Source organism: Manduca sexta, chromosome 24, assembly GCF_014839805.1.
Source record: "Manduca sexta isolate Smith_Timp_Sample1 chromosome 24, JHU_Msex_v1.0, whole genome shotgun sequence".
In the NCBI taxonomy this organism is placed as follows: domain Eukaryota; kingdom Metazoa; phylum Arthropoda; class Insecta; order Lepidoptera; family Sphingidae; genus Manduca; species Manduca sexta.
This window is the reverse complement of record NC_051138.1, coordinates 11,636,088-11,654,526: the sequence shown is the minus strand read 5'-3', so window position 1 is coordinate 11,654,526 and position 18,439 is coordinate 11,636,088. Positions and strand designations below refer to the sequence as shown.

The 18,439-nt window shown below is 35.4% G+C and overlaps 1 protein-coding gene across 1 annotated transcript in view; it reads right to left on the bottom strand.

Annotated features, from left to right (window-relative positions):
• Positions 1–18,439, bottom strand: part of LOC119190484 — a gene marked incomplete in the record, with an annotated part of 134,246 nt that overhangs the window by 73,216 nt on the left and 42,591 nt on the right. Inside the window, 1 exon segment of the mRNA XM_037442464.1 lies at positions 16,730–16,876. Within this exon segment, the coding sequence (XP_037298361.1) occupies positions 16,730–16,793 (64 nt within the window).

Genomic DNA, 18,439 nt, shown 5'->3' with positions numbered 1-18,439 from the left:
TCAGCGCGTACTTTTCTAAAGTAGCTACATGTTGTGTAAATTATTGTTGTTAATTTTACTAAAAACACAGTGCTGTTTAAGTAAAATATAGCCCTAGGAACAAGCAATGGCCAGCGTTATTGTGGGGTGTAAATCTCATTCTTCTCGTAAAGAAAATGAAACTGAAATCATCAGCTTCCATCGGTGAGTAAACAAAAAACCTAATATATTTGCTTAAACCCTGTACATAAGTGCAAAAAGTGTTATTAATTATACTTTATTATGCACTAGTCATATTATAATCTGCTGTTGGCCATTCGATCCATTCATTATTAAGTATTTTTCATTTTTACCAATTTACGTAGTCGTGTTCAATAGTGTTGTGCCGCATATTCTTTCGATAACATAAATGTTGGTATATTGTAGTTTACTATTTTGCATAAATTGCCTTTTACTTTCAATATACGGTGGTGTAGTGGTAAAAGCCACTTGGAAACCGTGCGCGAAGGCTGGGGTCGAGGAAACTATCTGATTTTCATAGTGTGTTTCATACAATGTGTTTCATTGCAGATTCCCTACAGATGATGCTATGAGGCAAAAATGGATCGTTGCCATAGCTCGTCCCAATTGGCATTGGAAAAACAGCACCGTGTTTGCTCTAAGCATTTCGACAAAGTTTTATTAACATTGAAATAAGTTATCAAACATATGTGACATGAATGATACCGCTGTGTTTTAATTTTACTGTCCCATTTTAGTAGCTTCTGTCAAATCCCACCTCTTGGGTATCTTTTAATGCCTAAGAAAGTCAGAAAAGAACAGAAGGCGTACTGGCTTTCTCCTAGACGAAATTCCGGCCGATTTCTTGTTTGTTACAGCAGTTTCCATTCCTTCCGAAATTTCTAACAGTTTCTTAATTTAATAATCTAAATGCTAAACCATTTTTGTGTTTAGTAAATGACGTTTCGGAAGGCTTGGAAACTGCTGTAAATAGCAAATGAAAATTGGACAAAATTTAGCTCGAAGAACGCCGGTAGTTCTATAGTTTATTGTAATTTAACAGCTTTTTACCGAGTGCTTTTATATACCCAGACTTTTTTTGGTACTTGAATACCAAATCAGGGTTTTGATATCTTTTTTAGCCTTTAACTAAAATAGCAATTTGCAACGGTTTGTAGTTGACTGACCGAAAAGTGTTTATTTTAGCAGGTCTGTGAATTTACCATAGCCGATAGACAAAGCATCTATCGATATCGATAAGATGTCACAAGGGATCGCAACACAATTAAATTTCTTGCTGTCTAAGACACAGTACACTCAAATGTCATAGTGTTACTTCTATGCTTGTCATTGTTCTGAGGCTTTAATATTATAGCGATGAATAAAGCTAACGCTAGTTACCTAGGGGTAGAACAGCACATAAGTTCGTTTCTTAGGTTTATGCTTATTTTTTATCTATGACAACTATTGCGCTTCTTTGTATTTATTTCTGACCTGAGTTAAGGAGCGGTCGGTATCTGGTACAATCCCCACCAACTAAGATGTGTCTTTCATAATAAGCTCTCTTACAAACTAATTGTACAGTGATTGAGATAAATATTATAATAATGTTTCTACCATTTTAATCACTAACAACTCTTAAATATGGGAAGTTGGAAAGAGCAACTCCTTTAATATTTCAAAGTTTTAGTAGTTATTCATTTATAGATATTCTGTGTTAGCTGACGCGACCACACAGTCAGGGAGAAACACCACCCTTCTAAAAAACTAACAGTCGGTAAAACAGAAAATTTTACGCTTTATATCTGTATTTGTCTCTGCTTAATTTCCTACATTATATTTTATAAGTAACAGTAAACAGTACGAAAAGGAACGTCTTTCTGTTAAAATCGGTTAATAAATAAGGCAAAAATTTGTACTTCGTACATTACAACGTGCTATAGTGGGAACGTAATTTGTACCCCTTCATCTCTTTCTTCCACGCGCATTATATTTTCCGATAACGTCACATGGCTGTATTGCGTTATTTTTTGTTGACACTTGTATTCATTCACAAATCATAGCTTCTCCACAAGGCATTCATATAATTACTATGGATGAGCATCCAGGCAGTCATGCAGGCATGAAGTAGATTGCATCTACTTAAATGAGCAAGGACAAAATATATAATTAATTTCGCGAACATCTATGGATTACCTGTTAAAAATAAATAATTTTAAATAAACAAAGCATAAATTCAAAATATTATTGTATTGACTCAGGAATCTACTTCATAAGTATACATAGTTTTTCCTGGACTTATTGGATTTTTGTGCCTGTTGTATGGTTTGTAACTCAAATCATCCTTTATGTGGTAAGTACGTAATCAAATAATATAAGCGTTAGGCGAAACTAGTCTCTGAATTTCTCATCATTGTTTTGTAGACGGCGACGTACTAAAATCTCAAATACACCTTTTGTACCTGCTTTGATTAAATCATCATTTATTTCCTTACGACTATTTTCCTCTTCTGATGATAGTTCATACTCTAAGTAACTTATTAATGCTATATCAAGGTCGTCCTTTTCTCCTCTATAACAGATACGACTTGGTGGTCGTAACGGTGATGGAACTTTCCACGTGTCGTCACCGTAAAAACGGCCGTCTTTTTGCGTCCAAATATTGCGTCATGTGACGGCACCGCTATTCTAGCAAACCACACACACACACACCGCTTCCTCCGAATTGCAAAAGCTTGTAACTTTCGGGAATTCTTTTCCTGTTAGGCTTTATATTTTTTTAAAAGTAGGTAATTAAAAAATATTAGATACATACATACATAACATCACGCATTTATCCCCGAAGGGGTATGCAGAGGCGCAACTAGGGCACCCACTTTTCGCCAAGTATGTTCCGTCCCATGATGTGATAGGGGGCGAGCCTATCGCCATATTGGGCACAAATTCCAGACTCCGGGCTAATACTGAGCAGAAAAACCCAAATAATATCACTTTGCCCGACCCAGGATTCGAACCCAGGACCTCAGAGCGCTATTGTACCGGTCATGCAAAACAACAGCGCCAACGAAGCAGTCTTAAAAAAAAAATAGTCAAATATATTATGAATTTAGTAATTGGATGACGCGATTTAAATTGTAAGTTAGTAGTATAATTTTTACGGCTAGAATATCCTTCACCATGTAAAAATTACAAGAGACACCTACGCACAGTAGACAAAAATATGCTCGTAACAATATCCAAATAAGCCCCAAGGCCCGAAATAGTCCCAACTCCATTACACGGCTGGATTTCCGTGCCAAATTTCATTTTAAACCCGCAAACGCGTTCTGTCCATTCCCAAACGGCGAACTCATTTGTGAGGCCCGACCTCACCTGGGGCGGATTCAAGAAAAACATCAAAGGCTCACGTCAAAGTAATTCAAGAAAATCTGATTACACTTAATAGCGCCGCCTTCGCGAAGAGAAAAGTTCCGCCAGAGACGGCTATCGACTGCGATCGATGTATTGATATTTAGAAATAAAACCCGCTGTGAACAATCTAATTCAATTTGGTGATAGAAAATAGAATATTTACCAGATGTTAAGGAATTTGTAGGTTAAAATTTGCTTTCTAAGATATTGCTGTTCAATCAGGAATTATAACGTATTATTTGGTATATTAGTTCGATCGGTTCTTTCGTGTAGTAGCAGTGTATTATATTCGATCCCCAATACATTCTAACATGATTTACGTTGTTTATGCCAAGACTTAATCCATAGATTAAAATCAGATAGGCAGTTCAGAACAAAACTACTATAACTTGAATGGGAAAGGTGTGTTGAGCCGATCTGACATTAGTGTGGGATAAGTGAACATAGGAAAATTATTTCTGAGAGCCTTGTTTGCTTATTATAATAATAAATTAAGCTTAATACACGCATTACGTTTGTGGCTCGCTCTTCGGCGGATCCAAAATCCTAAAACTGTATAAAATGCGCCAAATTGCAAAATGTCGTTATGGAATTAGGAAATAAAATATATCCAGATATTTTTATTCAATCAATATTTATCCGCATTTGTCGATTTAAATCCGGTCTCAATAAAAGATGTCAATCTCAATGTTCAATTCGATTCCGTGAATATACCGATCTAAATAAGTCTTTTGTAAACGTATGAATAGAACTTTGTTCTGATTGATCTATTTTCTCGATACATCGAAAAAAGCTATTGGGATCGTTTATAGGAAATGGCGGCAGGAAATTTATTAATTATTATGCGAAATTAAATAAAACACACAGATATTTAATTTCTGCTTAAAAGAGGTAATTTTTCATAATTATATTTCCTCCACGTGGCTAATTTCCTTCTTTTTCACTTTTCACGTAACAACACGTGAAGTGGCTAACCTTCATTAAGAACAACTGGGAGGCTATACAATCCAAGAAAATATTCAACTGTATTTAATCTTATATTAAGATAGACCTTAATTATCATCAGTTTATTTAATAAAAGACCAACAATGTTCTTTGAAGTCAAAAACAAAGGTAATATTATAGTATCAACTTTCAACATCATTTAAATATTTAACTTCTTTATTATTATAAGGCTTGGAATAATCTAAAGATCCTTACACAAAATGCTCGTTAAAATCAATGAAAGTTGTATTTTTTTCGCAAAGTCGTGAGCAAATATATTTTCATACGTGAAGAGAGGAAACTGACAGAAATATTGCGCGATAAAAGAAATACATGATAATGTATTTTGTAGTAAGGAATACAACAAACTCTGCCATTTGAAGAAAACTTTATTTTGTAGAAAAATTTGGTGAGTTTTATGTTTATCGTAATACATTCGCATGTCATTCGTGGAGTAAAACATACTTTAATATGGAATATTTGTTAAGTGGTGAGATATAAAAATGTAAAATGGAAGCATTTTCGGTTCCAGCAGACCGGGGTAATTGTGTCGAATGTCGAGGACTAATCATCTCTCGTCAGTGGACATTCTATAGGAACCCATTCCATTTACTATTAGGCGCAGTGGGGGCATTTTATCATGCATGTATAAAAAAGAATATGCAAATGTGAAATTTTACTTTCTTGTTTTTCCATACGCTGCCAAAAACCCTAATAGAAAACTTGATGTCAAATTAATTTTCGTCGGACATACGCATCATCGCTTTTTAGCCGATTACATTTGTGTTTTGAATTTAGAACATCTAACAGAATCAAAGGAGGTAGATTACTTCTAAACACAAGATTACTTCTAAACAGCCTCTCATAAAACTCACACTGGGATAATATAATATTCTATCCAACACAACGCACCAACATAAACATAAAAACAAAGTTAGAAAATTTATTAGGAGCCGCACCGAATGAAATCCTGAAAGTGCGTTTGCCAAAGTAAATGTTCAATGATAATATATCATTTTTATGGCTCAAGATAATGTTCACGTTACTCCTTTTGATTGAATCTGGAGCGCGTGATGGAGGTATACTGGTTGATTTTATAGTACTATATAAAAATACTTAAAATCATATGCTCTCGAAGGAACGAATTATACTAACTTTTTATGCTTGGTCAGACTGAACCTTTTGGCAAATTCAGTGTGATATACACTATGTATGTCGAGGTACGAGTTGAAAGAAGACTTGAGTCAAAGGACCTATTTAGCTACATGGCATTTCGTGGTTAAATGTAACTGATAACCTCAAAAAAGTTTCGTATAAAGGCTCCCAACGTGGGCATAACCTTGAGCTACTCGTTTGACGTAACATATTTACGGTCATTAAGTATGAATTTGACTTTTAGCATGATCAGTTTTCACTTCAAACTTCAAACCAATAAATCCGTGCTGCAGTATCAGTCAGGCTGGTACTGTAGCAAGGGGCTGAATGAAGGTTCCTATTGTTGGTACAATGGTTTATGAGTGATTAAGGTATAATTTTGTTACATTTCGTCCGAAAAGTCAAAGTTACAATATCTACCTACATTTTACACTTATACATTTTTTTTGACGACCAACATCTCAGTACTTCCCTTGACCATGAAGGCTGCAGCAGTCATCGAAACGCCGCGCCGGGAGAAAAGTATAATATAAAAATCGCGATAAAAAGTTTTAATTCAATTACATGTATAATGCAATTTATGCATAAAATATGACATAGAACCTTGTAGTACTGAGAAATAATTTTAACAAAAAATTAAACCGCCTTCAAAAACCACTCAAAACCAAAAAATAATTTGACATAACAGGTATATCACATAATTTTGGAGTTGGTGCCTAATTAAACAAAAAAATCTTGAATAAGCCTTCCACTTTAAAAAAAAAAAACATTTAATCGTTCAACTCGGAAATTCTCAAAAATTTTGAAAAATATTCATAACTCGAAAACTATGAAAAATCGCGGAACATACATGGGGCTTATTCGGATACCCCAAGGGATGCTCTATCTCTGGACCTCCGCTTGACATTACTTTCTGGGACACCCTGTATATGTATGTAAGAAGTAGATTCAAACAAACCTAACGCAAAAACACAATTGATATGTTTCACACACAGTACGACTATCGCGCAGAAATGTTACGCCTCTGCCTACCCCTGACACGCGGAAAAGATGTTATGTTATATGTATAAGTATATGAGACGTACACTCAACCAAACTCAATGCAAAAACATAATTAAAAACGTCATAGGAAAGCTAAATTCGCGATTTCGTTTTCTTGGACGACATAATTATTCTAGTTTTTTTAGTTCTAAAACCAAACTACTGAAGCGATGTTGAAAAAATTTTATGGGACCAATCAGGAGAGATATTCTTTCGAATAAAAAAAGAATTTTCCAAATCGGTTCATAAATGAGCGACTTCTGAGGTAACAAACAAACAAAATAAATAAATAAATAAATTAAAAAAAATACGTCGAATTGATAACCTCCTCCTTTTTTTGAAGTCGGTTAAGAGTAATTAGTAGCAGTACTTCATTGTACAAAATATTTCCAACATTTATGCTTCTTTTATCTGGGTAGCTACGACAAAATGATTCGATTTACACATTCACACGCACACATACACACAATCACGCCTTTTATGCCCGAAGGAGCATGAAGGGGTAGGCAGAGGCGCAACTGGTGCACCCACTTCCCGCCCTATCACGACCGCCCACAGAGTATTAACACCATACAATACTTTAAATCACAGAGTGCATGCTAGGCATTCTACTGCGCAATTCATCTTAAAACATACGTTATCCTATATGATGCTGGCTACAATATTTTTAAAATTTGAACTGTGTATGCTGCTTGGCGGTAGAAATAAACATGCAGTGTTAACTGACCAGACGGACCCTCGCTTACCAGAGATCTATCATCAGTAAAATATGACAGTGGATTTTATAGCATAGGTCGATATACGAGAGAGTGTAAGACTGCCTCCGACTCCCCGATGAAATTCTTGAGCGCTCAGTCTACACAACGAATGCACGTCCATGCACGAGCGAATATTTGCTGCGGCCCTAAGCACATAGTTCACTGTGTATACCTCTTGGTTTCCAATACATATTGAGGTTTATGAGGGCTCGTGAACTTTTCCTGGCCTTCTCCCCTCCACCAATCGTAAGAGGGTTCCTTTTTCTTTCCCCCACACTTCTCTACCCCAGATATCCCCAACGCACATTTTTCCAGGCCCATCCAGTCGCTAAGTCAGGCGATTCCAATATCCCAGGATACAAAAAAAAAACACTGCTTCCACATTGCTAACGGTGACAATGTCAGATAATGCAAAATAAATTCTATCTTCAAAACCCATTTCCACATTACATAATACCGTAATGCGAAATTTTCGGAGAAAAAAATGTAACACTAAAATTATATTACGTAGTCTTGTATGTAACGTAAAAATGGCGGAAAAAGTAACGTCGCGCTCCGAATGAGTTGAAGAGCGTGTTTCTGAACGACCTTGGGAGAAACAAGCTGAAACTTGTCGAGGAAAATTTATACATATTAAAAAATGTTTTTAGTTGTAATAGTAAATCGTAAACAAAAAATTTTTACAATGAAATTTGTTTGAAAATTGATTAGATTATGGAAAGATGCGAGAGTTTAGTACTTTATATTAAATTTAATTTAATTACATTTATGTAACTGTTAATATCAAAAAAATATTTAAAAGATTAAGATATTAGATATAATGTTCATATCCACTGGAACGATAAAAATAATTTAAAAAAATCCATGAAAAACACATCCGAACCAAACGTAAAATGAAATCAGACTGATTTTACTTTATTAGTATACTTTGAAGCACTCAAAGAGGGAAGATTTTGTTCAAGTCTCGGCAACTGTGCCCGGGTGTTGCAAATGACCCGGTCCGGGCGAATAAATTGGGCGTTATTTTATCACCCTTCTACTTCAGAAGTTGTAGTGGAAACGAGGGCCACCGCACCGGACGATCGACGATGTATACCGGTCATTTATTTGCTACCCCTCTCTTAGTTAAGACACTGTATCAGGTGTAATTTTGTTCTAGTGTTACTAAGTAATTCTTATATTTCTACTATTTATGCTGAAACTAGGTTTTATTTGCTAGTCTGTCTGCATGAAAGTACCACTTTCACGATATATATTACCTGTGTGCTAAACTGCGTTAAATAAATTAAATAATACATGCAATTGCTTCTGAATAAAATATGGATAACCATATAAAAAATCATTTATCTTTATATAATAATATCAGCCCTGTGTTATATACTGACCCACTGCTGGACACAGGACTGCTATACTATCGAGAGGGATTAGATGTATCAATAATTATAGTAGAAGTTAACGTCTTTTCACATTAAACTTAAATTATGATTAGTAATAAAATTATAATTAATGCTGCCATTTGTAATTTTTATACTAGTAATATTCCTAAAAGGGCTTTCAAGAAACTGTTTTACCACACCTACAATCTCATCTATTAAATAAATTAGTTACCTCACAGATATTCCTAAAAATTTGGTTGGGCGTGAAATAAAAAGATTTTCTTAAACGGAATTCGGAGAGTGTTTTCTTAATTTTATGTTGACTTAAAACGTTATTAACATTCGCGTATATTCAATAGATACGGACGTACATATAAACTATGTGCTCAAAATCTGAAGTTAGAACTAAATTTCCTATAGCGCTAAATCATTAATCGTCGTCTAACCAAAATTTTAAACATGCAGTGCTTAAGCGCTTTAAATATAATATAATTGAAACGGTAACCAAAACCGGATTGCAGTAGGGAGACCGAGGAGGTTTGTGACAGAGGAGAGTTGTGACAAAGACGATTTCTCAGAACCTCCGACCGTTAGGGAACTGACTACAGCGCACGATTGTTTCTTTAGAGACACACTACTCGATACTGTGAGCGCCAGTGGCGCACGGCCAGCGGTTTCGTAAGTACGACGTCCGTATGGAAAAAAAACTGAAAAGTAAGTTTTATATCAAAATTTTGATTGTATTTATATCGATACATATTATGTCCAGGTGGATTTGCAATTTTTTCTTATATTTTGCGGTTTATGAAGTTTCAAAGCATGGCACTGTATTTTTGTGTTTGGATCTTGTTTCGAAATTAAGCAATATTATTTTGACCAGGTCACGATTTCTGGCACCTAGGAAAGTTGTGACAGCGTGTCACAACTCTCCTAGGCTAAGTTTATTTTCTGATTACCTTGTTTTACATGCTATTTGCAATGTTTGTTTTCTATTTATGTGTATAAATTCGTTTGTTTTAATTAATTCTTACACCCTACTTTGACTTTAAAGTATGCGATAATTAAAATTCGTCTTTAAAATGATTTTTTTGTTAGGAACTTGTTTGGGTATGCGGTTTAATGTTGAATGCTGAATTATCTATTTCTTGTTTTAGAATGCCGAATAATTACACGCAAAAGACTGATAGGGGCCTCGTTATGTGTCAATATTTATGAATTGGCCTTTGAAGTAGTTGCTAATAAGAGGTCAAAGTCTTCCAAATGCCGCATCCTCTTACAATCTCAACTACATGTCTTTACATAGGTTTATTAAGAAGAAAAAGGCTTTTCAAGATAATGCAACTGATGTGGCTGCGTCTATGAGTTATGTCAGTCTTACGGTATTTACAGAAGACGGAGAAAATATATTATGCGATTATTTATTGACATGTGCAGCATTCAATGATGGGCTGACAACAAAAGAAACGAGAAGTATTTAAGTATTTTGCCTTTATGTTGGCAAAAAAATGAGAAGGTAGGAGAAGTGTAGCTCAGTACCAGATCAAATGCAAAGTGGGTCCAGTGTCTGAAATGCAGAGGCTTGTCTCACGAAGATTGCACTGGGGGCGAGCTGCGATGTCTGTCATTTATTTATTTTTGCTTATCAGACTAGATTAAGATTTTTGACTGATTTTAAAACGACTGATCTCATAAATATGCCATAAATACTTATAAAAGATTTAATGCTTGTTATGTTAATGTTTCATGTTATTGTAGTACTTATAATTCTGTCAAAAAATAAGTAAAGTATTTTTATGCAAAAAAAAGTTTATTTTGTTTATAATGCATACAGGGTCATTTTGACATTGCGTTACTAAATGAAACCATGTGGTTTCAGACGAGTTTCATGAAGACGAGTATGTACTCGTCTTCATCTTTGCTGACATTGTGCCAAAAAATCACCCATTAATAACTAATATTTTCACGAGTAATCCTGGTTTTAGTTATCTGATTTTTGATCATTTTGTACTTTAATGCGAATATGCCGTGTATGGGGGTGTATTTCTGACTGGAAGTATGATGTTGCCGCTGCAACAAATTCTCTTAGAGTAGTAGTAGTGGGTTTAGGAGGTGTAATATTGGAATTGGTTTTATTAATATTTATTTTGTTCGAAACTTATACTTTTTTATTTTACATCTACGGCTCAAGTAACTTATTGTAAAGTGTTATTTCCAAGTAGATGAGTATGTGGTTTCATTTAGTAAAGCGTTGTCAAACTGACCATGTATGTAAATCTACTTGTCTATCAAATATAATCCAGATACACAGCTGTCACAACTTACCTTTGTACCTGTCACAACTTACCTCGGTATTAGGAGAGTTGTGACAAAGGGAGTAGTTTCAGTTTTCATGGATTTTCTCAGAAATCATATACCTTTTATTTACTTTAATGACTGTTTTTAAAATGGTAAGGACTGAGCTATAATGAGGCATACAGTTCATAATCGTGGTATATTTCTTTCTTGAGATATGTTCATTTAAGTAAAATTTGTCACAACCTTCCTAGGTCTCCCCTACACTTCGGTTGAACACAGTGTTCGGAACGCCAGATTTAGTACGAAGTACATATACAGGGTCTTTTTGGCATAACTACTAAATGAAACTACATACCTGCTTTCACCTTTGCTGTCATTGTGTCAAAAATCATTATTTCAACAAAAATCCTGGTTTTAGCTTTCTAATTTTTAGATCATTTTGTACTTTAATGCGAATATGTCGTGCACGTGAATATATTTCTGACTGAGAGTATGACGTTGCCGCTGCGACAAACTGTCTTAGAGTATTAGTAGTGGCATAAGGGCGTGAAAATCAAATTACTCTTATTATAATTCTTTTGTTCAAAACCTACACTTTTTTATGTTACATCTACGGCTCAAGTAACTGATTGTAAAGTGTTATTTCCAAGAAGATAAGTATGTGGTTTCATTTAGTAACGCTATATTGAAATGACCATTTATATCGATGATTATTAGTATTACAATAGTAGTGAGAACTGGCGAAAACTTTTCTCTTACGAGTAAAACTAAAACTAAGTTGATGTGTTTCTTTGTTCTTATGTGATATATTAACTAGCATTTTCCCGTTGGTTCATTTGCGCTCTCTTCATCGCATTAGCTGTGGTAACGACCTATAAAAAGTATTGAAAGAATAAACTCTTTCTAGAAGTTCTTGAAGTTTTTACGATTTCTAAGGCGCAGAAAGTAACAGAACGAGACCAAGGATTCAGTTCTCCGATGTCGTATCTTTAAAGATGTTGCAAGATATATATAAAAAAAAGATTAATAGCTTAGTATAAAAATATAATACAAAAGAAACGTTCCGCCTTTTCATCTCATGAAATGTCTTTTGGCAAGAACGGGGATTTAATTTCATTAAAAGAAGCCGTGGCCATGAAAAGGCTCATTTAATTTTACTAAGGAACAAAATTTTAATTACAAACGTTTTAATCATCTTACCAATATTACGTATAATACGGAACAAATATTAATCCGGCTTATAATTGGACAGAGATAATCTTGGATTAAATTCGTTTGCATCTCGCCACGAATTAAGGGAATTAAATGTCAAGTAAAAAAAAGTCTTAGTTATATAATAAGCGAATAACTTATATTACAGACCGGAAAAAGAGTTAACAGTTTAATACTCACGTTTATCTTTTTCCGCCGCCAAGCAGCAGTATGTAGTCACCGGTTTGAAGGACATTGTAGCCAGTGTCACTACTGGACATAATGAGACTTAATAACTCATGTCTCAGGATGGCGAGCGCGTTGGAATACTAAAAAATACTTTGTAATTCAATGTGTTGGACGGTATTTCTACTATTTATAAGCGCTCGTATCGCTTACCACCAGGCGATCAGCGGGCTCGTCTCGTCATTCAAACCAATTAAAAAATCTACGAATTTACGAAATCGTATTCTAAATAGAATAGGTACATTTTTTAAGCGAAATTTTGATGAATATCGTGTATCTCTCTGGCAGTTAAGAAAATGGTAAAATAATAAAAATTAAATAAAATGATTGACGCTTGAGTTTGGAAATCGGAAAAACAGCCTAGTTGCCGAAAATTACAATTTGTGCCCAAAGTAGCAGTAGCCTGGCTTCTATCATACCTTAGGACAGATATACGTTATACAAGCTGGAAGTGTGGGGTCACTAGTCATGGCTCTGTTTAATCCTTTAGGAGGGGAACCACATATCTAAAAGCGGAGTTTGGTCTCCCTCTCACTACCCGACACTTTCCCTTGTATTGTTAGTTGAAATTGCTATAACAAAATACTACCGAAATACCTAAAAACCGAGGTTCGTTAATAATATATCCTACAGGGATAAAAGGCGGTAGCTTATGTGTAATAGGATGAGCATACCTACCTAAAAGTCCTTTGCCGGGGAAAACTTGCAATGTGAACTTTTTCAAGATAAAGATTAGTTATATTTCATTCAAATCCATGCAATATGCATGACTATTTCATACGTGCAGGGCAGTGACCCCACTGCACCTGATGGGAAGTGGAGTGGGGTCCAATAGAATGTCGACTGACGAGTAATGATTACCCCTCGGCAGTCGACAAAATTTTGCCGGCCTGTTGGTACCGGATACTGAAACATGACACATTCACGTGGGCCACTATGGCGGGTTTTAACACCTTGGGTACTGTAGTCGCTGTCTGGGCGGATATAAAATGAAGGTATCCCTAGCTCCAGCAAAATATAGGTCTACTTCTTATAAAGACTAGAACATTTTTAATTACATAAAACTTATTCATAAGGTAACTATTATTTATTTTTAAAAACTCTTTTATTAAATGCAAAAGTTGTGTAAAAATTTTCCGGTGTATAAAAAATAATCCACAAACGCTTAGTTGAAAAATCATTGCACACACTTTTTTGTTGAACATTTGCACAAAAGGCTTCGAAGGCCCGCACATTTTTAAAACTCAATTGTCCGATCTACTAGCCCACACTCAATACACAACGACTAACGATCCGTACGTACAGTCAGACACAAAATAACTTGATTCAAAAATTCTAACCGCCTGTGTACTTAACTATTTTTGTACTGAAATAACCTTAAACTTAATGTGAACAGGTAATTTAAAGTTTTGAATTTGTTTAACTATTTTGGTTTTCCTATTTTAGATTCGCATAAATGGGCAAAAAGTTTGCGCATGAAAAGGTTCGCGTAATATCTCGATGTCCTTCTGTGGCTAGATCGGCAGGATAGCTGAATTCTTCCTAGTTTAATTTCGGCCAGGGCGGCCAATCTCAACGGAGATCATCCAGGTACGTAGTAGATAATATTATAGTGTACAAGTGCGTGGGCAATACACAGGTGCACTTTCTGTTCCTTCACTCACATAGTCCGGTGAAACAGCAATTCGACATGACCGAAAAGAGATCAGTAAGATTTGGAACACATAAACATTAATAAAACTAAACCATTTACTAGTGTCATAATTTCCGTCAATTTTGTTAAATATATAAAAAAATACAGAAAAATATACAAACAAAATATAGACAATTATAGTGTATACGTAATAATATGAATATAATAATAACGAGCTATTTTAAAACAGACAGACAATGTCATTCTGGATTATGTTGTGTATCTGATTGCATCGGTGGCGTAGTTGCACTGTATGCGTGGTACAGCAGCGCTCTGAGGTCCTGGGTTCGAATCCCGGGTCGGGCAAAGTGATATTTGGGTTTTTCTGCTCAGTATCAGCTTGGGGTCTGGAATTTTTGTCCTTTAATGGCGATAAGTTCGTCCCCTATCACATCGCACTTGCCGAAAAGTGGGTGACCTGGTTGCGCCTCTGTTGCGATAAAATGTTTGAATAGTTTACATTCGTATAAAGTAGACTGAATGTATACTACTTTAGCGACATGGCGGGTTCTGTTTACAATGTTTATTTATATTATTTTTTTCACTGCACCTAATGGTAACTGGAGTGGGGTCTAATAGTATGTCGATTGACGGAAGATGATTACCCCTCAGTAGTCCACACAGTTATGCCGGCCTGTTGAAACCAAACGTACAGAGGCTGATTCCGGAATGCAACATATTTACGTAGGCCGCTATGACGTTTTAACACCTCGTGTGCGGTGATCGCTATCCTCCTACCAGTGTTTAGGGTTTTCAAAAGATTTTTGTAGTTGTGCCATCATTATTACGGCGTTTTAGAACGGACAGCATGTTAATGCGGTTTGCTGAGAAAAAAATCTTAGGTTTAAACAATTTACCTTTATATATTTCCATTAAGAATGGCAAGGAATCAATGATTTTTGTCGAATTGAGGATATATTGTTCATATTATAAAAGAATGGTATGCTACCATTGACGGAATATGGCCCCTTAACTGTATTTAGATTAGCTTCCAATAAAATATGTAATAGAAAAACAGTTTGCATAAATAACGAGTGCATTTACAAGACGAAGCATTTCAAGTCGCGCATGAGTGCTACGTATGACGTTAACTGACACGTAACTTAACGAGCTAAAGTTTATATTTAATAGTAAACAATCCATAAACCCCTTGGTTAAATATTTACTACATGACATGGAATTTTAATCATTTCACAACTTCAATTAGACTGTCTCGATGGCATGGTTGTGTTGTAGTATCATTGGCGTGCTGAGGTCTCGCGTTAGATCCCCAGGTTGGGTACGGTTATATTGTGTTTTGTTGTTCAGTAGGTATAAACCTGGAGTGTGGAATTTCAACCCGGTATGTGATATATCCTATCACATCACGGGACGGAATACACAAGGGAAAAGAGGATGCACAAGTTGCGCCTCTGCCTACCACTTCGGGTATAAGACACATATGTGTGTTGAGTAACTGTCAGTTTCACAGTAATTGTATGGTAACGAATTACTGATAGCTCGTTATCGCCAGTTAGTGCCGAGTTTATGCAACAAGTAGATATCGGTTGTAAGTATCTTGACTTTATAGATAAAATATCAATTTACAATATTATGAGTAACAATCACTTAGGTAAGCTAAACGTCGTATTAAAGCTTGTCTTAAGCCGGTAGGTAAGTGAATTAATCAGAATATTTTATAATAAACACGGAGAAATTGAAATTTAATTTATGTCTATTGACAGCTTAATCTTCTTTAGGCATTGGACTAATACTACAAGGTTTTGTTCGCGGCTGCGCGCGCAAACCCTCGGTCTCTGTACACTTTTATGAATGATATATTTTTATATCGGTTTCTTGCATTAAAATGTATTAAAACCACAGCAGTTAATGGGTGTATCACTAACAAACATTCAAAAACCTTTATAAATGTTAGATACTTGTAACTATTTTAATAAATAAGGTTACCTTGACTTTCGTTTAATTTAACTTTACATTAGATTTTAATATTAAAATTAGGAAAATTAAAGACTTTAAACGTAGGTGTAAGTTATTAAATATGTATGGAAAGATTATCCATTATTGATTGTCCGTCATATATTCATATTTTATTAGCTGTTATTAATTTCAAGTTTATCCATTTAAATAAGCTCTAAAGGATAGGCTGCGGATAAAAGACGCGTTGAGAGAGCTTCGAGGGTGCTTACCAAAACTGATTTTGAAAATGCTTGCGCATTACCTAAGCTCAAGTAAACCAAAAACTTACACGTACATGGAAAGGTTTCACTCTGAAAGATAACAAGTAACGTTAGGAAAATAAGGTCTCACTTTTATGTTGAAAAGACAACAAGAGAAGATTCCATCGCGCGCTATATTTATACAGAAAAGCTCAACAATTCGTATCCCCGATCGGACAAAGTGATATTTGATTTTCCATTCAGTATTAGCCCGGAGTCTGGAAGTTTTGCACGATAAGGCGATACGCTCGCTTTCTATCATGTCATGGGACGGAATAAAAATGGCGAAAAGTGGCTGCTCCTGTAATACCTCTGCCTACCTCTTCAAAGGCGTGATATATATATTTTTTCTTTACTATATAAATAAAATAATAAATAACTTACCCAATATAATTCCAGATATGTTAATCACAAGCACAAGCAACTTGACGTCCCGTTGAAACGGCATGATGGCTGTATAAACTTTACGCTTCCCGGTAATCGAATATTATCACTATGATGCTGAAGTAACACATGGCTGCTCTCGTCACGCTGCGAACAAGAAAATAACCTTATAAACGGCTTGCATAGCGAAAATAACAAAGGATGTAAAACATGGCTGAATAGGTGTTTTCCTTTGCACGGCGAGTTCAATTTTGTCAGGCGTGGGGTTGTATTTTACATGATAGTTTTAGGATAGCGTTTTATTTTTTCATAGATTCTTTATTCAAAAATATCTTAGGTTCTTTACAATTTAAAAAATGTAGGCCCATTTTTGCGGTTATATTTTACGAGATAGTTATAGAAAAACGTTTCATTTTTACTTTGATTCTATATTAAATAAATATTCTCGTTTATTTAAAATTAATAAAATGTGTGCCCAATTGTGGGACTAATTTTACAAGATAGTTTCAGGCTGATGTATTCTTACATTGTTGGTTCTTAAACATGTACTAACAAAAAATAAGTGATAAAACTCTTCAATGTTTTCTCTTTGGATTTCAAATTATTCATTGTTTTATAGAAATAGAGACTATATTGATTAGTAAACGCATTGATTCGTAAGGTTTGTTGTTAGAGGATAGTCATTTATGCTATTAACCACTAACAATAGAAGTGAGAGGAACTGATCCATGTAACATGGTTAAATAGCGAATCTATCTACGACGCACGTCACTATTTCGCGGCTGTGCACTCTCACTACCGTGACCTCTGAAGTTTTTGGCTGGCAACACCAATTGAACTGTCCCTCTCTTTAACCCTTAGCAAGGAAAGATACTTAACTATGAATTGTAATTTCTTAGTACCTATCTTAAACAAAAAGCGGCGATAGCCTAGTTGGGTGTGGAACGGGCTGCCGAGACGAATGTCCGCAGGTTCAAATACCAAGGGCACACACCTCTGACTTTTCTAAAAAATCATGTGTGTATTCTTTGTGAATTTATCGTTCGCTTTAACGGTGAAGGAAAACATCGTGAGGAAACCTGCACATCCGAGTTCTCTATAGAAATTTCGAAGGTGTGTGAAGTCTACCAATCCGCACTAGGCCAGCGTGGTGGACTAAGGCCTAATCCCTTTCAGTAGTAGAGGAGGCCCGTGCTCAGCAGTGGGCAAGTATATAATACAGGGCTGATATTATTATATTATTATATATATTATCTTAAACAAATACCGATTTTCATTGCTCCAATGTATGTGCGAACGAACGTGTGGTCTAATTTTAGAATGATATTAATGATTCAATATGACATAATAAATCCACAGACTGCCTCGATAGCGTAGTTGTACTGCACGCGCGGTTCGGCAGCGCTTTGAGGTCCTGGGTTCGAATCCCAGGTGGGGCAAAAGGAATATTTGGGTTTTTCTGCTCAATATCAGCCCAGAGTCTGGAATTTGTGCCCGATATGGCGATAGGCTCGCCCCCTATCACATCATAGGACGGAACACACTTGGCGAAAAGTGGGTGCCCTGGTTGAACCTCTGCGTACCTCTTCGGGGATAAATGCATGACGTGTGTGTGTAGTATAATAGATTCACATCAGTTAAGATACTTGGCAGTATCAATAAATAGGCAGATATATATTTCAGATGAGATGAAACAAATGCAAAATGTTT